Source organism: Chlamydotis macqueenii, chromosome 10, assembly GCF_036417535.1.
Source record: "Chlamydotis macqueenii isolate bChlMac1 chromosome 10, bChlMac1.mat, whole genome shotgun sequence".
Lineage (NCBI taxonomy): Eukaryota > Metazoa > Chordata > Aves > Otidiformes > Otididae > Chlamydotis > Chlamydotis macqueenii.
In genome coordinates, this window is record NC_141565.1 from 21,427,875 (window position 1) to 21,454,988 (window position 27,114).

General features: G+C 41.7%; 1 protein-coding gene across 1 annotated transcript in view; it reads right to left on the bottom strand.

Annotated features, from left to right (window-relative positions):
• The window catches only part of SUMF1 (sulfatase modifying factor 1), a 34,480-nt gene that overhangs the window by 3,181 nt on the left and 4,185 nt on the right, over window positions 1-27,114 (bottom strand). Inside the window, exons 2-8 of the mRNA XM_086755614.1 lie at window positions 26,563-26,736; window positions 24,248-24,322; window positions 11,798-11,880; window positions 9,510-9,632; window positions 8,684-8,798; window positions 8,066-8,179; window positions 315-374 (exon numbers count right to left, since the gene is read on the bottom strand). Coding sequence (XP_086611740.1) covers window positions 315-374; window positions 8,066-8,179; window positions 8,684-8,798; window positions 9,510-9,632; window positions 11,798-11,880; window positions 24,248-24,322; window positions 26,563-26,736 — 744 coding nt within the window. The remainder of the gene's footprint in view (window positions 1-314; window positions 375-8,065; window positions 8,180-8,683; window positions 8,799-9,509; window positions 9,633-11,797; window positions 11,881-24,247; window positions 24,323-26,562; window positions 26,737-27,114) is intronic.

The following is a 27,114-nucleotide window of genomic DNA, read 5'->3' on the forward strand; positions in this document are numbered from 1 at the left end:
ACTAAAAAAAAGTCACAGCTATACTTTTAGAAGTATCACTCGGGCAGTATAATGAAAATAGCATTAGAGGCATACATCAATTTTAACTTTTACGTCTAAAAAACCACACTGGGTAGAGCAGTTTGTTTTCATTCCAGGCTAAGCAAGAAGAACTCCATAAAAACATTAGGTATTGCTCTTCCTTAAACTGCATGAAACCCCTTAAAAAGCATCTGGGCTGCCATAACACTCTGTGAGAAGATAATTACATTGTTAAATTAAGTACTTTCAGAGGAAAGATCGATATGAACATAGCAGAGGCCTCTCCACATTACCTTATGGCACATATAGGATCCACCCTTCTTCACTCGGTCGGTCCCGGAGGAGGGCCCTTTCTGTGGGGGACACCGGTTAGTATTCGAGGAAGAGCAATTGCCAGTTACAGGGTAAAGGTAAAAAGCTGTAAGAACAGGGAGATGGACGAGGAGCAGCCATAAATATTCAAAGTAAACCAATTTCAGCTGTATCTGAACCAGAAAGCCTGAAATAATTATGTTGTAAAAGTCCTGCAGGCAGGCAAGAGAGGAATTGTTCTCCCTCCCCACGGCAAATATTTAACATCCAAGTTGCTGCCCACTGGCCAAGAGCACCTTGCGCGTTGTTTCTGTAAAGCACCTGGAAACATGCTGGAGAAGGCACAGTGGCAATCAGAGTATGATCTTTGAAAACAGATCAGTTTCAGACTTTTCCTACTGAGATAGTAGGAAATATTCACACGCTGGCCTGCACGTGTAGTGAAATCTGTGGTTCTCATCAGTCCCACTGCTGTGAAGCAAACACACAGACCCACGAGCCTGCAAAAGGAACACAGAACGCCCACGTTTCTAAAGGCAGCTGCACTGCTTGGGGGCCGGCTGCAATGAGGGGCTGTAATGCCCAATGCTCCGTGCTTTTTCTCCCTTCCAGTCCAAAATCAGGTCTGAAACACAGGTTAGCAACTGCAGCAGACACTCTGTAGCATCTCCCAGTCGCTGGGTACCAAATGTGTTACTACATGGGACCGTGACAGCTAGAGAGGTCTGCAGAAAGCACTGCAGTTATGAGCAACAACTCTGTGATCACCTGTACGTTTGCAGGGGATTGTGTGCGATTTACTTGAAGCGCTTCTGAAATCGGCCCTAGAATTGATGTAATGAGGTTATTTCACTCTTCTTTTTCATTCCCACCTCCAAAGGATGGCCTAACAGTTCAAGGAGAAAGCCAGGCTTCCTCAGTAACGCACTCTTTGCTTGCTCGGAGACATAGTTGTTACGCATGTGAGTCATTCTCCCACTGCACTCATCCAACGCTCACAGACCGCTGCTACACCTCACCTTCCCACTGCTCGTACCAGATACCCTTACCTGCTTTCTACGCTCCACCACCATTGACAAACTACTTTGAGGAAGGAGCCACAAGAATACCTGTCTTACAGAAGTGACAAACAAGATGAAGAGAATAAATTATGTTTTATTAGTTATCTGGCACCTAGCCTAGAAGTCAGTACTGGCACTAAGAATCCTCTCCAAGTTGTAAGAAACTCGATTTGCATATATTTATTTGTATACACGTTACACTAGCATGCAACAAAAACGTTTGCTTAGGTACAAGTCTCCAATAAAGAATTTTTCACGTAACTCAAGGTACGAGCTGTTGTTTCTTCACTGGTTGGCAGAGTGTATAAATCAAGTCTGTGTTTCTAGACAAAACCTTATCAGAAAGACTTGTGGAATGCAGGAAGAGCAGAGCTGTGATGTTCCCCAAATCCTTGCATTTTCTGCCAAGACCATTATCCCTATCAATAATTACAGGTTACAAGAAAGTAATCAGCCCAGTTTTCAGCAGTTAGGAAAAAAGAATTCATGTCTACAAAGTATGTAAATGAGATAAAATCGTACCATAAAGAAGTACCATAGTAGGTTTAAAACAGCCAGCTGCTGAAAAAGAAGTTGTGCTAGTTATTTTGTCTCCTCCTGTCCAGGAGCCAGCCATTTATCCTGAAGTACCTGAAGGGCACTGTGCCTTCTGCAAAAGCTTAAGAACAAGGCCTTGACCGATACAAATGCAGTCACCAAAATAAAATTTCACCTCTGTAGCATCTCCTCATTTAGGAATAGCTTCCCTTTAAGAAGCAGGTTCCTAAAGACGGGATTTCGCAAGGAATGACACTGCTCCAGCTTTTCTCCGTGGATTTGACCAGTTTGGTTACACTGGGTCACCACACCGTCCTGCCCTGTATCAAGTAAAATTCTTCTCTGCCACCCAGCTCCTGCAGTACTGGAGGGGAAGGTCTAGAATAATCAACACAAGGATTTGCAATATTGAATATAAATCACAGAGACTGTAAGAAAACCATGAAAGTTTACGTCAGTACTACAGAAGCCAGTGACTGCAAAAGTTCATACGAGATATGTGAAAAAGAACTTGGCCTGCTACTGCATTTAATCCTCTACAGATACGCAAGGGGAAACCCACCCAGAGACAGCATCTGCTCATTCCCGAGCCAGGGCTCCTCCACGGGACAGGCTCACTCCATTGCCAAGGTCTCTGGAAATTGCCGTCACCAAACTTGCGTGTGGATGCGCTGAGCCCCACTGGAAGATAAGCCACTAACAAGCACATCAACCCAAACAGCCTCTTAAGCTCATTTTAAGGGAAGCCAGGATAGCACCAGCCAGAAGAAAACTAACCTAAAAAAAGCTCCATGAGAACAAGGCAAAACAGGGAGCTGTGGAGCAGGATTTCCCATTAAAAACTGTAATGCAAATACAGAGCAGCCATCTTTGCTATGGGTTCCCAAGCAGCTTTCACAAACGAAGAGGAGCAGGCTAATGAAGGATTAGCAGGCTTGTTGTCCAGCCACAGGACTACTGTACATTTCAGCAATTGCTGAAGGAACTGGGAACCAAAGAAAATGGTAACCGCATCAGATTTTTTTATTAATTACTAATATCTTCTGCCAGGCAAAAATTGAGCAAAGGTTACTTGGTAACAAAAACCCACATTAAACTGAAAACCCCCAGCCTCTAAAGTGAGCTAGAGCACTGCAATGCCTCACCATCTGCAGACATCGGATAGTGCTCCCCAAACAGCTATTCTATTACCAACACTTCAAAACCACTGGAGGTAAAGAGTTTATCACAAAACAACAGGCAAAGTTCTTGGAAAAGCAGAAAATCACTAGACACGAGTTGGAGAAACAGTGGCTGCCTGTCTGACAGCTATGGGCTACATTTCATAGTCTGAGCACAGGCTGTTTAGAGATTAGTGGAAAAAAAACAACTCCAAAAAACTTCACTGCTTTGTCCTCCACAGAACTACACAGCCTTCAGGTACAGCATGCTGAAAAGTTGAGATCCTCCCAGTCAACAGCTTTTCAAAATAATATATGCATTTAACACATTTGGTAAAGTAAGAGTGTACAAACACTATTTTAACTTTGGCCAATGTTACAGCTGTGTATCACATTTCTTATAATTAAAAAAAAAGAGAAAGCTTGCAATTTGCTCATGCTTGTACCTTCCTTATAGATAAGGGAAACTGCTGCAATTGTGCCTGCCCATAATAAAAACTGATCAGAGCACGGCAATTAAGATCACATTTGATTAAAAGAAGCAAACCTTTTTTCCATCAGACAATATTGTTCTATGCCGTTACCTGTAGAAGTGTACCACCTGGCACTGAAGTGGAAGGACATTGGCTGTCCACATGCAAAGAGCCAGAGCTGCCCAGACTTTGATCCCAGACTTAAAGAACAGAACTCACTGTATATTGGCAAGATTATTTTGTAGTATCATGTTGTAACAGACATATAGTCTGATTGCATAATTACAAGTGCTTGTGTGTTCAATTACCAAAGCTTATAAGTAGGATTAATCTTTAAAGAGTTATTAAATACATCACAGAAGTTTTTTTTTTAAATGACAAAGGAAGTTGTATTTCTTTCATTGCATCAAAAAAAAGCTCTCTGAATTTGCACCATAATTTTCTATGCACAGTCAGCTACACAGCCACTCTGTTTTGCTCTAAATCAGTTTTCAAACAGAAACTGCAGGTCATGAGAAATCACGCACCATATACAAAAAATCTGAGCCAGAAGGCACCACAATTAAAAGGGCCCCATGAAGAGACTGTGGTTTGATTGATCTCACATACACACTTGGCTACTGCCTGGCAAATCATCATTTACATTTTTCAAACAAAACAAACCCTGGTGCTTCTTAGTCCTGCCCTTGTGCACCAAACAGCAGCTGCAAGACACATGAAAGAAATGTTTTTTGTGAGTTTATCTTAAACTGTGGATTTTTTTCACTCATGAGAGAAATCAGCCCAGTACTCATTTCTGACAGCAGCAGTGCTCTGGCTTTCCACCCTCTGCCAGTACTGGAGGAGCTGAAGTATCAGTTTTCCATTTTCTCAAGTGGATTTTGTAATTCCCTCCAAGCTGAGTCTGACCACAGAAAAATCGCTTCACCTGCACGACTAAGCCATGCTTCAAGACTGTCTTTGTACCGGTACGTGGCCCCATTCTGTGCAACTCCAAGATGTTTTCCAGAGCCAGCAAAATAATTGCAGAGAACAGCAGCAGGACAGCTAGCTCCTTGATCTCCTGGCCCTGGCTCAATTAAAGACTCCCTTAATAAAGTATCCCCAGAACACAATGTGCACTGGAGAGCAGCCATGGCAGAACAGCCTAAACCTAAACGCACAACCAAGTTCTGGTTAGAACGGTTTTAGTGTGAGTGAACACAGAATACAGACAAGAACTACGCGGCGAGATGAGGGGAAATTAGAAGAGCAGGACACAACTGAGAGACTCTGTTCCACTTGAAATTCAGAACTTACTTCAGTTTCCATGTGTAAGAGTTGTCCATTGCAGATTTGGCTGATTCTGCTTTGTTCACGATCCCTGATGTAGGAGGTTGCTGCTGGACTGGCCTGCTGCACTAAGTCAATGGTACTGGCTTGGATGCTTCCTTTTGTTTTTTCTGGGAGAGTAACAAGCCCACTAGCTTACATGGAATGGACGGGCATCTCACTGCGTTCCAGATTACAAGTAAGGTTGTACACATTTGTTACTTAAAACGTCACCAAAAACCATCCTGTGTACCTGCTCTCACAAATAGTCGAAGCACCGTACACTAGTCCCCACTGATCCTCTAGGCTCGTAAAACAGGGAGACTTGCCATTTGCTAAAGTCAAAACGACCAGAGACATTTGCAGCTCACTAAACAGACTGATAAGAAGTAGAATTCAAAATAAAAGCCACTTGCTCCTTATGTTTTGAGCAAACCGCTATTACTATACAAATAAGTGTCTGGACCAGAGTAGCTGAGGAGAGTTTTAGTTGTCAGTGTCCAATTCAATCCTTAAGGAAAGTCTGCACAAGCAGAGGACCCGGCACGCCGAGCTGAGAATTGCAAGGACACAGGACCAAGCTCTGCATTCTGTATGCTTCTTGAGCTGCACAAAAATCCCCCAGCTTTGTTTCTTTGGCCTCAATACTTACCTGCACAGGTCCTACACCTGACAAAGAAGAGGGAGAACGTTGTTTGTCCCTTTGTTAGAGGATAATTTAAATCTAATACCTTAAAAAGTAGCAAACTTACACAGCACTTTCAGGTGTTCCGGTTTATTTTTGCTCTTGGTAATTATTTATGAATGCAAGCCAATCAATTATGGTGAACAAAATAACGTGTGTGCCAAATTCCATACATTCCGTGTAACTGATCCACAGTATACCCCAGATCTCTGCAGTACTAGAGAAATGCAGATTTCAGATGTTAAACTAAATATGTTAGAAGACTTCCACTGAGCTCTGACCCTCTAGAAGAATTCCTAGCCTTCCAGGCAGAAAGAACACATCCTATATATAGGTTACGCTGACTTGTACTCTTGGAAGACTTAAGAGATTGGCTCTGAGAGATATGGTGCTAATCATTTTTAATGTCTCAGAAGATACTGCAGCCTGGCTATTTTGGGACACCTTTTCACATCAGGAGATTCAGTTTCCTGATCAATTTAATCAGAAAAACCCTTTGGAATTCACTTTGAAGTGCTCTGCCTCAGACACTAGATTCTGACAATCTGTTCCCACCTTAAAAAAAAAAAAATCTAAAAACATAAATGTTAACACTTATTTTTAAAATATTTTAAGTGTCTGCAAAACGTTTGTGCTGAATATAAAAACCCGAAGCAAACTCATAGCTGCTTTCAGAAACAAAGAGTGACACAACGCTTGTTTCTCACCATCACCTTAACCCAACTTATCAGGCTGCAATCAAATCAATATTCACCTCCTCTGACACTGCAAAGTTTTCTGGTTCTATTGTTCTTCACTTTTGTCCAAATTTACATTCTGCTAGCTACTCAATGCTTCATCTTTAAAAACACTGCTCTTAAACTGGCCTTGTTTTCACTCATTAGGTACAAAAATATGTACCCTTAGTTGCATAGAAAACACCCACCAGAATGGAAACAGAACTGCAAGACAGCAGATGTTTCTTTCCTAATCAATCAGTATGCAAACAAGGGAAAAAAAAAAAATCTAAAGAACCAGTTTGAATGCTAAGTGTAAGTTTGATATAAATTTCAGCTGTATATGTATGCAAGCCGTGAGTCAATGTTGGAACAAGACAGGTGTGCTTATACATTCAAGAGACAATTCATGCAGTACAGCTTTCCATTATTGCTGAATTACAGAAACCGGCAGAAAATTTTGACTACTATGCAATATTCAAACCCCACCATACGAATTTATGCAGTATGTGAGAAAGGCGGTAGATGGAGATACAACATGGCCAACATCCCAAGGGCAAAGGAGGTTCTTTAGCCATTGCTAGGCCACCAAGACTGCCTACCAGCAAAAACTAGGGAATAGTCCATCCTATCTGAAATCAAACAAACAAAAAAAAAAAGCAACAGTCCCAAGCATTTCAGTTACCTGGGAAGATGTATGTAGTGCACTGTCTGACATACAGCTGAAGTCACTGGAGAGACTTGTGATACCTTACTGGGATACAAGTAACTTGAAATTGGCCAGTTGACTGGTATGGGTTAGGAGGTCTCCAGATGCTCCATCTGCGTGATGGAACTGCTACCACAGATCTAGAGCAATCTACACCCCAAAACCAGTCCGATTTCTCTTGCTAGACACATCCTTCTGGAAGAACAGCAGAATGTCAACCTCTGCAATGTACAGAACAACCAAAGTTTAGCAAGTTCCTCAAGCTTCCAATTACTGACTTGCCAGAAAGGCCTCCAGTTATGTCTGGCACACTGAAGGAAGTCTACACTTATGATAAGAGACCATAGCACAGAGATACGCAAATGCTGCAGCAGACAGAGCTCCTGCCCCGTTAGGTTTAATTGGTTTTCTCATTACAGATAACTGTGTCTGAACAACACAAGCGCTGTGAGAGCAGAGCAGCGCATTTCTCAGATTTAGTCCTCCTGAATAAACGAGAGAGAAGGAGATGTAACACTAGAACTGAAGTCTGCTGAGAGATACTGCAGGAGAAATCCCACATACAACGCTCACCCTGCAGGACCTCTTTCCCTACCTGCCACAAAGAAAATCACAGATTAACCTCCCAAAGCCTCGTAAGCTACTTCTCCCTACAAACATCAGCTTTACTACATGTTGAGTTTTAAACAAGTGAGTAGGTAACTCAATGGTTTGATCTCTACCTGAGGAGGAAAAGAAAGAAAGAAAGAAAGAAAGAAAAAAAAAAAGAAAGTACAGCTTGTAGCAACGTAAACTAACAGCAAGTCTTTTTTTTTTTTAAATTTACTGCATTGGTAAATCCCTGACTTAGGTAATAGGATGCCTGTTTGGAAGTATTCAGCTGCTAACCCCTTGTGGAGGCCTGTCCAACAAAATAAATAAAATCACACTAGAGCACTACAATTCTAGTGTTGATGACTTGTGGTGTGATACTTCTAACTCACCAGGACACAGACCATCCCACCCAGACACAGCAGAGGAGCAAAGAACAGTGGGCTTTCAAACAGAAACCAGGTCATGTGATGCCAACAAAATACTTACAGGGTTGTGAACTTCATCTGCCGAATGACGGATAGCCCACCAGTCAGACGTCCATTCCCAGGCATTCCCGACGATGTTGTACAAGCCGTAGCCATTGGGAGGAAACGCAGTGACCTACACAAGACGTGGAACACAAGTGCCAGTTCTGTAAGCCCTCAACATGAAATACAATTTTTAATCCTGAAGACCAGTCTGCCAAAGGCGCATTTGTCTTTACTAGGAGCTTCTGCCTTCATATCTCAAAAGCAGACACCAAAGAAGTAGTGCAGAACTATAGCACTTGTACATACTGCATTTAAATTAAACAGAATGAGAGAATGAACCATTACCATCCTCAACGTTCTCAGCACCACATTTCCACTACGGTCTCAAACTGTGTGGTGATCTGGGCTAAACCACCACAAGAGGTCAGTTTGAGAGGAACTAAAAGTTAAAAAGATGAAGTAATCTTGACTTTTCAATTAGCTTTTAAAAAGCGTCCCTTGGTAATACTCAAGCCTGCAGTGAAATACACTGTAATTTTAAAAATCTAAAGGTGAAAAGACCTTTAGATTCAGACCTCAACTTTAGGAAGACAAAGTTCATTTCCATCTCATGAATTCCGTGTGAGACACTTACAGGCGCGGTTCCTTTGTATCCATCTTCGGCAGTGTTGTCGGTTGGGAACACTCCCTGCCAGATGTTGGCATAATGTTGACCTTTTGGCTGAAGCTTATTGCCCCATGGGAAAAGTCTGTTAGGAGACATACAGAAAAACAGTTACTTTTTTTTTTTAATAAAAAAAAAAAAAAAAAAGAAAAGAGACGAGACACACACCATCCTCCTCCTCCTTTCTCCCCACGTTACCCTGGAGAACTGTTTGTATTCCAGTTCCATTTGTACCAACACCTAGCAGGTTTTCAAGGAGAACAAGGGATCTTTGAGGACAATTCATAGATGAGGAGGGAAAGGGAGCACTGGTCTGTGCAGTAGGTAGACCAGGACACAGGATGGAGAAGACAAATCCATTATTCACCTTGTCCTCCCCTCCTCTCCAAGCCCACAGCCAGGTGGATCCAGTGACCCTACAGTTGCCGTGCTGGTTTTTTTACTTCTTAAGCTCTCTTGCAACTCTCTGGGCCTTGGCACTAAGCTCCTTTGCTATACCTTTCATCTGCAACAGCAGGAGTCCTGTGTCTTGGCATTTTGTCACATCTCCTGCTCTCTTGGGCTCTCTGCCTTCTCCTCCCGTTACCGAGTTCAGATTACAATATGCCACGGAGGTATTCAGAGAAATTCACTCACCTAAAAGAATCCGTTCAGAGTAACTCTAGTGTTGCATTTACCACAGATGTGCATACTAGCCAAGAAGAGACACGGAGGGTAATAAAAACCCACACAACTCTTCTTTGCCTAGTAAATCCCAGTTTTAAACATTTATCAGGGGCACATTTGTGACAGGTACCTATTTTCAAGGCCCCCCCGACAGCTGTATTCCCATTCAGCCTCCGTTGGTAATCGTTTCCCCGCCCATGCGCAGAACGCCACAGCATCATTCCAGGAAACATGAAGAACTGGATGATCCATTCTGGGGAACAAAATAAACAGGACAAGATCATCAGCAGAACTAGGCACTCTCACTGCTATAGAGCACAAGCACTTTATGAAACTCAAACAATGGCCACAAAGGACTGCGGGGAAGTTTGCAGTTCAGTTACAACTGGACAAGCTACCAGATTACTTTTACAGAAAAGAATCTACATAAAGACAGACGGCAAGCTACTAGTAGATGCTGGATGGGAAATGCAGCCAACAGAGGAAAATAAGAGAAAAAAAATAAGTTCTTTTTGTCTCTTCATGCTTTAATGTAGAGCTCCACACAAGTAACAGAGACGTTTCCAGTTCGTGCTTTCTCGTGGTCTCCCCTTAGAAACCTGCTGCACGCCGGAGCCAGTGAAGAACCACCAATACACTGGCTAAGGTGGGAACATAGGTGCCAAAAAAACTAAAAGCCTGCAGCTTTACTACTCCCTGCCAGGCTAGTTTAATAGTATGTTAAGAGGAAGCCAAGATTCTCAATAGGAAAATTTACATTGCGATCCAACAGCGAATGCTCTTCACTTCCCTCTGTACTCTTCTCTTTGCAGCAGATTCTTTCTTTGCTGTCAGCTGTGGGTTTTTTGAGGGAGAGGTAAGATAAGAAAGAGTCCTTACTCCTAGCAACATAATCTTTTGCAGCAGCCAATACAGGAAACTGTGAACTGCAGCCATGTAACAAAAAAGTATTTTTCTTTTTGTTTCAAGCAGTCCACAGTTTACGCAAAAGCTCACAACTTTCCTTTAGTTTGCTTCCAGTACTGCCCTTACAATCCTGGTCTCTTTTTTCCAGAAAAAGACAGAAACAATGCCTAGTCATTCTTTTCACAAGGATCCTCCCCATCCAAGCCTCTAACAGACCAAGATACTTCAAGAGCTGAGGGAACTGAAGATCGATACAGAGGACTTGCTATTAACTTGTCTCTCCTGCCTCATTTAACAGGCCAGCATATGGCTCCTGGTCCGTTAGACCGCTTCCATACGGCAAGTTCACCAGTAGCTGCACTAGGTTAGGTTTGTGCCACGCTTCTACAAGACTAGATTTACATGGCATGTTTCCAACTCTTATCTGCTGACTGTGACCTAAATTTCTGTCTCCCCCCAACAACTCCTCCTAATATTATCTCTATTTTTGCCTGAGATAATTCTTTCACTGCCCTTGGAGAACAGACAACGGACTTGTTACTAAGGAGTTCAGCCATCAGGTGATGTTACACTAATACAGTCCTGTCCTCAGAGGACTCAGAAACATGCCAGATCTAGGCTAGAGTCTGACTTTATTTCAAACAGCAGTTTTGAAACTTTAACTAATTGATTAAGTAGCTAGTGCCAACTTCATTGCCACTTGCCTACTGAGAGAAAGAGAAACTAAGACAGTCGCATCCAAGTAAGGATACAGTGATACACCCAATTGCAACAATGGCTTTTGACATCTGCAACCCAGAGCTAGTTCTGCACCATCCACAAAGAGCACCTGAGAAAAATGAAGCTTTTTGATTTGCTAGGCATAAAACTCATTCTGCTCCTGAACTGAAAGAGACTGTGTGAAGACATGGATCAGCAAGTTTCAAGGTTTATGCTAGCAAAGCACAGCACTAAGAAAAAAAAAAAAACAAAAAAAACATTTTCCAAAGCATTCAGAGCTTCTAGATGACAAAGTTACAACTGATTTTTCACAATAAGCAGCCTACAAAGTCAGAATACTGCACAAACCTCTTCAGTCGCCTGCTGCCAGAAACAGGCCTCCAGATCCCAGATGGAGGACACACTACGTGGACTCCTAGACTACGCGTGCAGCTAATATTTAGTCTTTCTCTCCAAAACCAGATCTGCACTGAATCCTCTCGAGTTGCTGATCCTCTGAAGACCTACTCTGTTTCACTGCTGATGTATAAATGCAAATAGAAAACACCCTGAAGCACATTTCAGCATGGTCTCTTTTCCCTTGGGTGGAAAGTGCTTACAGACCTTCTTGAAATACTACTGTGCCATCGACCACATGACCACTGCATGTTACGCACAACACGCTAGAAGATGTGACAATAGTCACAGAAGCAGCAGCAAGCAAGTTATAATTAAAAACTGTTTCTTGCACCTCCATTCCCTGCCCAAGCTCACGGGTATATTTACAAGCACTGATGGCCATTTACGGCTTACCTCTTGGCGATACTGGAGTCAGGACCCTCGGGGTGCTTCCAGTTGGCTCCCTTCACAGGCAGCCACCAGGGAGCCGCTGCAACCTGAAAAGGCACAAGAACGGCCAGGGAAGAAGATTTAAATTCCAAGGTTAAGGCTTTTGTGAACAACCACCATGTGACAACAGGCTAGAAAGCTTTCACTCACAGCTCATAGCTCTGCCTGCAGCCAACTGACCTATTACTCTGACGAACCACGATGATCACTTGATCCGTGCTACAACACTGCAGGCCAGGGAAGAGCCCAAGGTATGGAACAGCACAAAGAAAATAGCACCCAAAAAACAAGTGAGAGGGAGACCAAATCCTGAGCGCACTTCTCTCAAGCACTGCCCTCTGGCTGTCTCGCAGATCTGATATAAGGCAGGGTTTCTTATCTTTGAAGGCACAGCCTTCAGCACACTACCTGTGGTGGACCAGACTGTCCTCTCAGAAATTACCACTTATAGCTCTTCGCCTCTGAAAACATATGTGTGCCAAGAACATTCAGATGGCAATGGATGGAAAAGGTAACCTGGAACATTACAATTTCAGTCGATTCTTTTACAACAGTATGCCCACAGTACAGTGAAACCAGCTAACCTCCTGGCTAACTTCAGTCTGACACATTCTGCAGAGAAGATTTAAAAAAGACAGTTTCAGCTTAGGGAGAATTTTCCTCCCCGTCATTTGCTCCCTAGACTAGCTGGTATAACTAAAACAAAACCCTGAGAGCATCCTTTAACTAGGGTCAAAATATATCTCGAGACACACTTGCTTTCCAGTTAATTAACTCAGTACACTGATATTAAATTATTTGCTATCAGCTTCCAGAAGGTGGAGACAGAAGAGCCATACAAGTTAAGCAAAGTCTTTTTTTCCAGTTGGTTTGCCGAGCAACATCAAGCAGACAAAATACCCTTTAATGATGATGACATCAAGTACTTCTCTCTAACCAGAAGTCTCAGATTTGGTTCTGCAATGCCAAAGGATTATTCCTGGAATCCATTAAGGATTTCTCCTAGGAAGCTTACTTCAAAGCTGAGAAGGTCAGTGCACAGCACATTAACTATTCTATTCTGATTCACATTCACTTAGAAATACTTATCTTAATAACGGGTCCTTTCGGAAAATTGAGGCAAAAAGAACACTTATGCTAACCATCAGTAGTGGTTTTATTCCAGCATCTTGAGTGCCTGCTTCTAAAATACTCCTATTACAGAGATCATTTCCATAATGAACAAGAGTCAAAGTAAATAAGCCTCCAATGCTTTCAGACAACCTACCAGTCCTACACCTAGGAGATGCAGATGCTCCTCTAACACTGGCCTACAAAACAACCTTCAGCAACTTCTGCCCCCTCTACCGCCGCTCAGCTTTCCCCGCTCTGGAGATGGTAAAGGGAAAAAGCAGAATATTTACTTCTCTTCATGCTGCTAAACCAACTTCATAAAGTGTTATACACATAGGTAGGAATTGTGCCAAGCACGTTACACTTTAACTCGTCAAATCCTTCACAGGGAAGTCCAAAAGGAAAAGTCACTGAAAGCTGGTACTCAGGAGGCAGAGTCAAACAATTTTAACAGCAGCTTCTAGGAGGAAGCTGCATCCTTCAGCAGTGATGAGCATTTAATATGTAATTACATGTGTGCGAGAGGGAAAAAATGATTTATGACAAACCTAAGTTGTTAAGAAAAATTCTGGTCCAAACTACATATCAGATCCCTTATTTGAATGTTTCAGCAGGAAAATAAACTGGAGTGCCTAAGAAACAGAAGTGCTGCTAATACACAAAGACACATTATCTTATTTTTAAAGCATCTGATCAATCTATGCTATAACAGCTCCCATGACAGCTTTTCACTCTTCTCCCAATCATTGCATACAGATTTTGCCTACAGCACACATCTGGGTACTTTACCTAAGAGCTCATGGTAAATCAATAGCAATCCAGACTAAAGCTGCAGAGCTGTTGGCTTAAGCTCAGCTGAAGAGCGCGCAGCTTTTGCTAGCTCTGGGCAAGCGCGCTGGAATCCTTAGGCACGCTGCAGGACTCCTCCAGACGTGGGTTTCTGGTGCGCTGCCTTCCAAAGCAAGCGAAGAGGAGACATCAGTATTAAATACAAAAGAAATAAAGATGCTCTCAGCAGCTTGCTGATGACTGAGCTGTTCTCTCCATGTGCCCTCCACTTAAATGGGACCCTCCAGGCACACTAGTGAAGCAGTGACATTTCTTACAGATCCTGCTTCATGATCTCCCTAGCATGGCAAGCACATAAATCGACAATACCAACCACATAATTCTTTCTCAGTATCTAACAAAGCCAACAACATTCTCCCCACAATCGGAGCCCCCTATCCTTTTCCAAAAAGAATGAGGAGCATCTGATCTCTTACTACAAACGACAGCTCTGTTACTGAGCATTCAAAACCAAAGATGGGATCTTCGTTCGGAGAGATACTCAGCTCAATTTTCACAGCACTAAAGCTTCAGAATGACCAAGTTGCTAAACAGATACTGCAGTTAATAGGCTTAAACTAGTTTGATTGAACCAATTTGTTGTATATTTTGAGCTTAAACCTTTATACTCAAGACAGGACAGAAATTCAAAGTTAGAATTTCACAGCTTTTTAAGGAAGAGAGCCACAGAAATATTTGCTAAAGGTTCTCTGTGAATGTGAAAGATCATGAGTAAGACTTCATCTCAATAGTTTTAAGCACAACACATTTTTGTAAATTCAACGGCTGGTTTTTGGATAAAAATCTCTGCAGGAGACTGCAAAGACTTATGCTTTAGAAGACTAATTTTGGAAAACCTTTTTGTTATGCAAAGAAAAAGCAGATGCTTTCAATCAAAATCGTTTATTTTAAACCAAGAAAAATATAATCTCTCTGCATGAGAGCACTACGTGTGCATCTTCTGTATCTGGCTCTGCTGAACTGAACACCAAATGGCTGCCAGTCTTTGCAGAACACCCAGATCTTTAGAGGAGTTACACATCTAGTACTAGGACAGCGGTTACAGTGATAGACTACGTAGCCTTCAATAATTAATTGGAAACTAATCTAAGTCAGCTACTCACTTAGGAGGAGCATACACCAAGATGCTCCTTCTGAAAGAGAAAGTCATGTACCTGGAGTTTACAGTCCTTTCAAAAAACTGCTCAGAAGTCTCCAAATCTTTTAATTGCTCTAAATCTAATTAGTAGAAGAGCTAATTAGACAGAGATATTACAACATCACAGTTAATACAGCAAAGCCCTCCCTTGCCACTAATGAGCTTAGTTACTTTCATAACGCTCAGCATTCTCATGCTTCACTCCGAAACGTGTTCTGTGGACTGGCAACAGATCCCTTGTGTAAAAATAGCAGCATATGCTGCTGAATTGATCTTGAAGAGCTGCTGAATTAGAGGACACTATCTCCTTCGTTTTGATTAACTCTCTACAACGCAGCTTATCACTTGTACAGAACTGGTTAGGTGTAACTGCTCTGCAAACACGACACAAGTGCCTCGATACCTAACGAAGGGCAGCTCTAGGAGCAAAGCACATTGCTGAGGCAGAGAAGCTCAACGCTCATTTTGGTCTGATCCAGCTGAAAATTTGGATTATCCAGCTCTCTGCTCCAGGACTAAAGTTTAAGAACTCCCTGTTCTGCTCCTGACAGACTTACAGCGCTCTGGAGAAAAGAGAACACGACACGGTAATACTTGGAAGATACACTAACAGTTAACTGCGACCTACAAGTTTTCCACTCACATGAAGCAATTTGCAGAACTGAAGCCTGTACTCCCACGACCAGCCTGCATAAACCTCAAAGTTTTTAAGTATTCCATTTTCTTTTCAAAGTAGGCTGGGATATCCTAACTTTAATTGCTCCATTAACCGGTGATTTCAAGATTTTTTAGACTACTTTACAACTATCTTGATGAAAATTCCTTCCTAAATATACAAAGGAGAAATACACAGGGGGAACATCAGGAAAGTCAGTTTTATCATCCGCATTACATTGTTACTGGCACTGCAAAAGCTGTAGGGGAATACCCTTAACACACACAACCCCCCCAGAAAACCACAGCCAGTAATCATGAAAACATCTGCACTGGTCGTGCATTTCACATGGCACTGGCCATGTTAGATAAACACAACCCTCCACGTTAGCTCCAAATTTTAAATTCAAATCACATTTATGTATTAGAAAAACCACCAAAAATAAACTCAACTGAGTAGCTAATCTTGGCTCTAACTCAATTTCTAACATGCAGCAGGTCACTTGAAATAACAAAGCTGTAGATTTTAACCTTAAGTCAGGCTGTGAGATGAGGAGAAATTCAGGCTGTTGTCCACACATGTAGCGCCAAACATTTTTTTGATGTGCTACAGCATCAAAATGCCATTGTAATATAATAAGGCCTGCATACACTGGGTCCAGATAAACATCTGGAAGCAGCAAAAGTTATTGCAGAGTAAGAACTCCAGCAATTTAGGAATGAACTGCCTGAAAAGAGATTTTCTGAGTGAAAAGTAGTCTAAATCTGGAAAACAAGAATCATTTTTTGAGCAGTGGGTTCTTAAAGAAAGACAGCACACATCAGTTTCACAAGCTGACTTAATAGGTTACCACTTGTTGGAACCGGAGTCTGTTAAGCACTCTACATCCTTAATTTGCAAAAGCACCCTCCTGGCTGCAAAAGCAAGGTGTGCATCGGCTGGAAGCAGACAAGTTAGGAAGCATAATCTCTGGGAAATGCACCCAGTGGTCTGGAGAGCCTCATTGCTAGCATTGGTAGGATGTGAGGAAAAGTCAGCTCATCAAGAAAGAATATAATTTTTGGATGAGGTTTTATTTTATCCGTGCTAGGCAGATACACATACATCTCTGTCAATTTTACCTCCTTTAAGCCATATCCTAAACCCTGAAAAGCTGACTAATGAACTACTGAAGAAAGAGGCAGACAGAAAATAGAACATTTTTAGTAGGGCAGAGAGTTTAAGAAAAAAATTACTGTGCAACAGATGAGCCACTGTCATTTTCACACACAAAAAAAATAACAAGTAGCTTTTCACTTATTTTTCTAATTAGGATTAGCATACCTTCCTAACAACTCTCAAAAACTACTTCCCTCGCTAAGTAAGATTCAGGGCAGAGATCTCTCTCCCACCTTCCACGCGCAGCTCCTAAGCACCAGGCACTGCCAGTGAGTAACGCTAACCTGCACCTGCCTGCAGGATCAGACCACGGGCAGGACCAGATCAGCGCAGCACCAGGACTGATGCAGCAGTCCCAGGCACCAGCAAGCAGCAGCTATTCTGGGCTGCTGCATTCGCACAGCCCGGCTCTCGGCTGATGCTTACTCACGCAGCGTTTTGGCTGGCTGTTGTCACTACCTTCCTGAAGTCCTGCTCTGGGTCAGGATCTGAAATCAGCGGAGGGTAGAGACCAAGCTCAGCCCTCCTCTGGTTCAGCTTTGCAGTCAGACTCAGAACACATCACACATGGAGCAGTCTGAAAGAAGCCAGAGCCACAGAGTGGTCCCACTTGATTTTAAAGCCATTTTCCAAACACAAAGAAAAGCCCTCCGGCAGATGCACGCTGCCCATTCACCTTCGCTGCTCTTTCACCAGCGCACCGAAAACAGCAGGAACATGACCTATTTCCATGCAGTACATCATCTCTATAGCAACGGGCTTGTGTTTAAGTTGAAACAGCTGTAACTGAGTCAGGGAGACCTTGCAATGTAAATAGTGTGGAAGCGAACACCGCCTCAAGGCTCAAGACAAAGAATGGACCTCTCCTAGCCAGTTATCAAGGTTGTCATAGTAGCTGCATAAGGGAGCCATAACCCACATATGCAGCTGTAATTCATATTTGTCCTTGAAAATACTCTGCAGAGAAGAACAAACCTTCTCTAGTTACGTACATAAACGGAACCGAAACGTGATTGTCAAATTCCCCACCAAATCAGTAATTAAGCACACTGAAGCAGCTTCGTAGACAGTTCAGTCTTTTTTCCAGAGGATAACTAATACTTGATGTTGCCACACTACTGCAAGTCCCATGCTATTTATTATATCAAGTAAAAGTTCCAGCTCCCCAAAAGCTCTAATTACAGAAGAATCTGTTTTCATTCTTCTTTTCTAAGGTTTCTAGCCTCCCTCATTAGCTCAGAAATGAAAGCAATAAAGGGTTTTGTTTAATATTGAATCATGGTATTGTTTAAGTCCCAATATTTTAACAGAGTTTGAAATTGCAGTACCACAAAAACGGAAGGCACAACTTCATGGAATAAATCTATTTTAAGTCATCAGCCAGAGAAAAGATTTCAGACTTAATTGGAAACTAGCACTTCACTTCCACGAATGGGCCTTTTCCTTCCCATAAGGAAAGGTCATTGAATCTCATTCAAACAGTGTAATACTTCACAGTCATGTCAATCCTCCAAGAAAAATAACCAAAAACATTTGATGCTAAAAATCCAGTAAGATCCATTAAGTGCAAGTTTTGGAATCCAAGAGGACTTCTTTTGAGGAACTGATACTCCTGGTGAGTTCCATCTCTGGAAGTCTATTTTTCAGCCAACATATAAGTCCGCACTCAAGCTAGTCATTTTTTCCAAAAACCAAGCGAATATGAGCTGTAAGAAAGTGAGGCGTGCACGATATATCTACAGCCTGAAACACAAGCCATGCCCCACTTTAAAGCTGTAGTTTATACTGATAAATATGATTAATATTACTGGTAATTCCCAGTGAGAGGTGCTTCCTGCGCATTGATCTTTATCCCCGTAGTGGGAGTACAGCCTGAGAAAACAGAGATCAGCAGTTCAACAGCTCCATCTTCCCAGCCCATCAGAGGGGGGGAGGTATCTGAAGCACTGGCATCTGCAAGAAATAGACTCACCTATCTCTTTCTTTGGTTTCAGTTTCCTCTCTGAAATGCCTCTGAAAAAGCAAAAGCCAAGCATGGTAGAGGTGAAATCTACCCTTCAAGTTGCAAAAAGTATATTTGTCAACTTCTGCTTATGCATGGTGACATTTTAACAATATCAGATAAACTAGACAATAACCTAGCTGCTCCCCTCCCAAGCCACAGATAAGCACCTTATTGCATGCTGTCAGAAGACACGTTCTCCACAGTAACTGCTGCCAACACTAGCACCACTACCCTACCTGCAAACATTGCTCGTTTCATTACTAATTTGAATTACTCATTTAAAGTGCATCTTGTTTTCCTTGTTTTTAGAATGGGACTATGCCCTTTGAGTCACAGGCTAGAGGCACTGCTATAAATAGGTAAACTGCAAAGCTCAAGACCACTGCAGAAGTTTCCATACAAACAGGGATGAAGGCAGCATCCAATAGTTCTAGATCGACCGGAACTCCTTAACAGTATTTCCTCAAGTCTGACAGTGAAGTAATTTCTTGCATTCTTAGACTAAAAATTCAACACTGCCTAAAGACTTAAGAATACAGATTTGTATGCTTTCGGTCTCTTCACTGTAGAGTTTATCTGGCCTAGAAGTAAAAATTAATTTTGTTGTCTTCCAAAAGCCAAGAATAAAAGCGTTCGTACTACTCTCCAGTGAGCCAATCTGACTTATGCTGTACTCCAGTCTCGTTAAGTGCTATCATGTTTACCTTTTTCAGGGTAGCTGCACAGCAAGCAAAACTCTGGCAGTTATTTTCAAGAGCTCTCAAATCCCCTCACTGGCAAGCACGCCTCAGCACTTTCTCATTTCACAGACACAATCCCTGTGCTTTCTGCTTTAGGATACATTAAAATGCCATATAAATGCCACGGAATAACAGCACTGGGCACGCATTGCCCCTTCTCTAGTTCCACCTTAACTCTGTCAGGGAGATAGAAGAGCAGGAAAACAGCTTAATCAGAAAATAAGAATAGCAAAAGCTCTAAATCTTGAGTTTATTCAACCTCTCCAAATTCTCTCAAAAGAGAAAGAAGGGAAAAACTAATCTCCGAATGCCAAGCCATAGGCAGTTCTAGGCTGTGTTTTATCTGTGACATCTAAACCAAAGGCCAAGTACCCCAGAAAGGGTGTAACTTAATAGCTGTAATAGACACAGTAATTAGTTGGTTTTAATCTGCAAGTCTGAGAATGGATTTTACTATGTGAAGCTATCCAAGCTTGTTAAGCCCACACAAAACTTGCTGGTTTCAAAGGACCTTCTACCCTCCCTCTAGAAAATCTTTTTTTTTGTTTGAAGAAGTCCATGCCAATTCCATCAGTCACACCCTCATCTGTTACAGCACCAATTTTTCACTCTCTGCCACATTACCATCACAAACTTAGGAGGCCAAAACTAAACCTAGAACAATTCAGTTATTGGCTGCTACACCCCTTTTTATTGCTTCCCTTCCAGAGGAGGGTTCGGTCCAACGCACATTCCTGTAGCAGTGGCTATCTAGGAGACCACCTCACCTCCAGGAAATGCACACCCAAAGCTCCGACAATTATTCTGCGTGCTGAGCTGGTTTGCTCCTGCATTAGCTTTCGCCAGTCCCACCTCGGTTCCAGTTTAGCTGTCTGCTTCCTTTGAGGGCCTACGATAAATTCGTCTGGTTTTAAGAACTGGAGAAGCCAGAGTGGCCAAACAGAGCAAAACTCCGAGACACTCCCCAACAGACACACGCACCTCATTATTTATAGGAGCTGTTCTAGACCATTTAGTCTATATCTCCACTTCCACCTTTCCCCAGTTCTTTCACTGCATATTAAATACTACTTCCAAAATACACATTCCTGTTGCTCTTCCCCTATATTTAGCACTCCCGTGCTTCAGCTGGAGAAAAGCCTTATCAGAACCCATCTGAGCCACGAAGGCAAAGTAAAAATACAGTTGTTTCTCCCATCAATTTGCTGAAGAGATTTTCAGTACCAGTAACACACCAATGTTTATATTTTATTTCTGCTTTTTATGGTGATAGTTATGATTCCAGAAGGTACATACCACAAGCTAAACTATTAGTTGACTAACATATTCATTGAGAAAAAAACCTTAATCTTCTCTACTGCTGATGATTACAATTTGCTGATGCAAACCAGCTTCATGCAATTTCCACTTTTTCTGATTACATTTGAATGGTTACACTGCAGTAGCCAAGTTTTTTTAATGTGCTCAATTTTTTTTTTTTTTTAAGTAATTGAATAGTATTAGATTGCTTTTAGCACTTTTCCCCAGCAGATGCTAGTAGAATTTAAATATTTTGGGCAACGTAACAAGAAGCTAGCTTTTCTTTTCTGTTGTTTAATTTAAGCTTGCAGATCCCTAGGAAGAGTTTGCTTTTGCGGAACCCTTCAAGTCCCTGCCCCATAGTTGAGATGCCTCTTCTTTTTAGCCACAAGAAGTTTCTCACAAGGTGTCTATAAAAACTTGTTTCTTGAAAGCATGACCTATAGTAAACTTGTAATGCATTTTATCCATCTCAATTAGCTGGGATAAGCATGGTCTACCCAGAATTTGGTTGTCTGAGAAGCCCCCTGACTACATAATATTCTGACACCACATTCCCATGGCTGACGGTTCCCTTCCCTGCAACTGGAAGATGCTTGCTTGTGTTAGCATACAAATTGCACTGTCACAAAAACCAAAAAAAACTCTCAGAACAACTAATGTTTGCACAGTACTCTCAAGATTTAAAACCTCTCACAAGAAATGCATGCTAGAACAACAAAAAGACATAGTCCTGAGAAGCAGAAGCATATACAGATAAAATTCTAAGCTGTATCTTCAGACATTAGAGTCCTCTTTCCAGCTTTACTGCAGAGTTGCCTTCTGACACCTTCTCCTTGCAGATACAAGTTCCTTGCTAGAAGTTGGATTTCATGTTAGGTACCGGTGAGGGGGCAGGCTGACTGGAGGAAGAAAAACAGCTTTGAGTTTTTCACCTCCTCACAGTATTACCATGTTTTAGAACGTAAGTTTATCCACGGCATCAGCATAAAGTTTAGAAGTGCCAAACTGCAAGGCAGGCAGTCCCTGTTCTACAGATCGCTTTACCAATGTAATTAGTACAATCTTTCTCTGTGTCTATTTCAAAAATGCTCTGTATGCTAGCAACTCACAAAATGACTCAAGAATAAATAAATACTGAAAACATGGCAAAAGGACAGTCTCCTGAAGTTTACTTTTAACAAAAACAGAAAACCTTCATAAAGAAGCAGCCAAAAAGACCAGTTTGGGCTGCATCCCAGCTCTCTGCCATAATACTTGTTCTGTTAGCATTACAGACAACACTTCAGAAGTTGGCTGACACACCTAGGAGAGCGGCTCCCAACACTCTGCGTGTGTTTATACAAATAGCCAAGACTGAGCTTACACCAGCATTCTTAGGGATGTTTGTTTGTTTTAAAACAGAGAGCCTGATTTAGGGATTTCTACATCACAGAACCAGGGCAGAAAAAGAATTTCTCTATTACAGACTGTTGTGAAGACGGAATGAGCACATCCGCATTTTTTCTACCTTCAACATCAGTTGTGCTAGTATTTGGAAAGTCCCATTTTGTCTTCTTGTATCTCACAGTACACAAGTGTTCGTCCTGAATTAAAAGACAACAAACTTATTGTAATCTTCTTTCCCTTGCAGTAGGAAACCCCCACATTTTTTGCCAGTCATCACAGCACACATTCACATAGGGCTTCCTGAAACCTCCGATCAGTCTGCCCCTTGAAGATAAAAATCAAACTCTACAGACTTCCTCTTTCAACCAAGAGCATAATTTCTATAGAACAATGATTATTCACTACTCAAAGGCATTGCACCATGCATGTGGAAGAAAAACTCTTTGTCTGATAAACTGTTTTGGAGAAAGTTACATAACTAAATACTAAAGCCCCAGGTATTCTCAGTTGTTTGTCATAATAAATCCTCTAAACTATTGAAGTTTTACTTTGGATCAAATGGTCTGCATAAGTAAAATCTTGCTACTAAAAGAAATAATTTCATCTCAGATTGCCTCACCTCTCTCTTTGCTTATCTAGAATAAGAAGGTGCAAAAGGTGGCAAGAAAGAGCTGTGCTCCTCTGTAGGTGCAGTTGCACTTCACACTTACGTCTATTGACCTGTTGCTAAAAGATGCAGTTTCAGTCCTGCTGCTACCTTACCCCTGCCTTGCACGCATCCTGCTTCCCTGTGTTGATTCAAGCAGTTGCAGAATGAGTCAAGTTAGAGTCGCCGATCCACAAGTAAATTAACCCAAAAGCAAAGGAAATTCTCATCCAGATTAAACGTGACTTGAAGCCACACACCCCCCGAAATTGCCACACTATACACATCAGAAGGCCTCACTTCTAAGGCCTTTTTAAAGGCACGGGACAAGAGATGTGAAAATGCAGTGTGTTCATCTGACCTGAGCATAATTCTGATGGGAAGAGACCTCAGGAGGTCATCTCGTCCAAACTTCTGCTCAAAGCAGATAAATTCATCTAGGAGATGACAAGACATAATCTGCTTACTACGGGAAGGTGTAAAGGTTAAGTGACCTGTTAAGGTTAAGGAGGAGATAAGTGAAGCCTAAGAAAGGCTCAGCACGAGAGTCACAACAGAAAAAGAGGAATGGGCGGCAGGGAAGGTTCGCTACTGGGTTTTTTTATAACCAGTATTCACTTCCACTCAATAGGAAAACTGGATCAGCTCCAGTTTCATCAGCACTGCACCTACCAAGATCACTATGTTACCCTAGCAAGATGAAGGGAACTGAAAAAAAAAAAAAAAACAGCAAGGTACACAGAATCTTCCACAGACATGGAGGAAGCACAGTAAACTTAAGCCATTCACAACATAATAAGGAGTCTTAGAGACTTAGGTCTGCCATAGAAATGGCACTTTTCCGGAATATTTCCCTCTAGTTAACCTAGAAAAAGTGCTTATGCAAGCATCGCTATCATACCAGATACACAGATTATCCTCATTTTCTTAAATTGGGAGGATCTGGGATTTACCCACTTTGTTCGGACATAAGAGTGCATTGGCAGAGTGTGCCAGTGACGTGTACGTATGCTCCTGGAGACAGAAGCACCCCTGTTCTTTGCCCACATAGTACCTCACTCAGCAGAGCCACTACTGACATCTGAATTTCCAACGGATCACCGTGTTACACATAATACAGATAAACAGCCTTATAGCTGCACCGCTTTCTACGGTCCTAAATACCTCTCATTTAGGAGGCAAAGAACAACAAGAAGGGGTTGATACCAACTTTCATTAATCAGAAGCAGATTTTTTTTTTAATTGTTTGTTTTAAAAAAAAAAAAAAAGAGAACAGACTAAATCCTCCACACTTGAGGGAGTCTATTTCTCTGGGCCAAACATCCCTCCATAACCCCATTTTTGTATGGGGCTTTGGGAACACCACAAAATTTTGCTACCCCAGTGATTAAAAAGTTTGTTTTACCCTGCTGTGTTACTCACTGCCTGGTGGATGTCTGCCTTCACTTCTTCACTCAGCATTCCCTCAAACACAAAGGAATCACCAAATTTCTCTGCCTACAGAAAGAACAAAAGATTGAACCATATTACCAAAGGAATGTTATTCTTAAAATGCCACTCACATTTACAGCTTTATCTTAGCAAGGATAAGGAAATTTTATTAGTAATTTGGAGTTCTCTTTCAAGGAAATTATTTTGTAACAGAAGAGAAGACATTTTGTCTCTGGACGTCGTGGTTCTTTGACAGCCACTGGACAGATGGCAGCTCACAGACCTTCTGCAAATGTTTTTACTTCTATTAATTAAAAATGCAGCTCCAATTGTCCCAACTGCTTTAAAATGCTACAGTCAATAATGACATTCAAGAGCATACTTCATTTCTCTTATTTTTCCTTTGGGAATCACAATAAAAGACTTAAGCCTTGTCACTTACTGCTCCTTCGTCATTGCTAGCACCATGTTTTAAAGTGCTGTTACAACAACATGAGAAGAGTTAAAAGTAATTCAATCATTATATCAAGCATTACATAAAGCCAAAAGAAACAAAAAATACAAGCCATTTCAATGAATCATAGTACACAACACCAACAAGGATTTTCTCCTTTGTAGACTAAGTCAATTACTACACTAGGGAAGTCAAAACATGTTATCAGAACTCAACACATTTGCCCTTCTTAATTTCTTCATTTTATTATAGGCATGCAAAGACTGAGAATGATCACCGCGAGCAGCTTCTGCACATTCAGAACTCTTCAGGAAGCACAGTTTGAAAGAAGGATCCCATTCACCACCCACAAAGCAATTTTTAGCACATGACCATAATCCATATACATTCAGTTTCAGAAAAGAAAGAGAAGAAAAAGAAAATACTTAATTTCTCTGCTTGCCTAATCTGAAAGATTCACATGAAGGCAGACAGATTTATCATCTGAAGGACCCCAGATTTCAGTCTGACAGCCTCCATCAAGAAGGCTTTTTTTTTTTTGAGGTTTGTTAAAAAAGAAAATACGTCTGTTTCAATAAGATAGCTGTACATCTTGAGATTTTTCTTTTTTTTCAGCTTTCTATTTACTTTCAAGTTTCACTTGCCACTGGAGTTCAGTCTAGTCCTTCATAAAAGAAAACCATGAAGTAGGTTGGCTCTGTTTACCCGCAGTAAATAATGTGGACATTACAGAATTACACAAAAAGCAGCTCAGCTGCATCCCAAAAAAAAACCCCTGCAGAATCAGTGCTCTTTACTCTGAGTTTATTTTTCCAAATCCAGTGTAAAAGGGGGCCCCATTCGGTGGGGGAACGGAGAAAGGGTAAGCAGAGCACCCAGCTACACCAGCTGAGCCACGAAGCACTGTCTGAACCAGACTCCATCCGATGCCGTGCTACACTGAGATACCACTACACGCGTGCTGGTTCCAGCAGCTGTTTGCAACAAGTAAGCCCTGCTCAAATTCAAAATTGTTAAGCAATCTTTTTTTCATAATTACTAAGAACTTCAAAACAGAAATAGTGCCATAGATAAAAGAAGCCCTTCATCCAACCAGAAGGATCCTGTCTTCCAAATGAGAACCAGTTTATCAAGTGAATTCAGTAAAGAGCCTCCTTTGAGACTTGATCATTACCGAGGCTTTTAGTTGCTTAAAAGGCCTGTCAGGGTTTTAAAAAAGTTGCGTAGGAACAGTCAACTGTCAGGAAAGATCAGAGCCTCAGGCACAGGTAGCTTCTTTCTTGGAATAACCTTAACATATTCTTTCCGAGTCCATTGTTCCCAGTAACATGCACAAAACTATTATTATATTTGCTATTATGCCTTCTTTAGACAGAGAGGCTTTCTATTGCTCAGCTCATTACCAAGTAGCTGTGCTGAAATAGCCTGCAGAGTCCTCAGATATCACAGTTTTTTAAATCCCTTCTCTCTTGTTCCTCCAAAATACGAAAAATCTAAGAACATAACTGTACTGGTAAAAAGATGTCATAGAACTCGAAGGTAAAAAAAGTCAATAAGAAACCCTGCATAGACATCTTCAGCCATCTGTCAGCTTCACCCAGGCTGCCTCGGCCGCACTGCGGGGAAGATATTAGTTCAGATGTTAAGACACTGCATGTAACAGTACACATTTCAAGGCCCTTTCAGACCCCAGGGCAGCAAGGCAAGACAATTTCACCTCTCCACTACTTACATCAGAAATACTCTAGTATGCAAATCCCAAGTATTGTGACATCCCTCAAAACAAAAGAAAAGCCTAAGTTTTGCCACTCCAAAGAAAGAAGACAGGAGACTGTATACCCTGCTGCCTTACCTCAGTAACGTACCCAGTAGAATTCACGAATCTCTCAAACTCCTCATTGCTGACCTCATACTGATCCATGTAGAAACTGTTAACGTGGACTCTTCTAGCAGGCCACTCTCCATCTTGCTGTATTTCAGGCTCATCAGTGCCCATTGTGAATACTCCTCCTGGAATAGAGACCATCTGCAGAGAAAACACCACGCAAAAGATTATGAAAATGAACAACTAAAAGGCTTTTATTGGTCTTACTCCTCCTCCACCTCATCTTTGGAGGTGCTTTTGCTTTGAGCAGCATTTCAGGGACAAAAACAGCACAACAAAATGGCAACGGTGGCATTTTGATCACCATCTGTTTGGAAGAAATAGCAAGCAGAACTTAAATTGAGAACAAAACTCCCATTTATAGCTCTTTCTACATCAAGTCATGGTAATTCAGAACTTTTACTGAGAGTAGTGCTTATGCCATAACGAGGAGAAACACGTTCCCCTACTGTACCTAAGAGCCAAGAAACAATCCAGAGTCCTTTCTACTCATTTTTAGATGAGGAATCTTAGCATTTC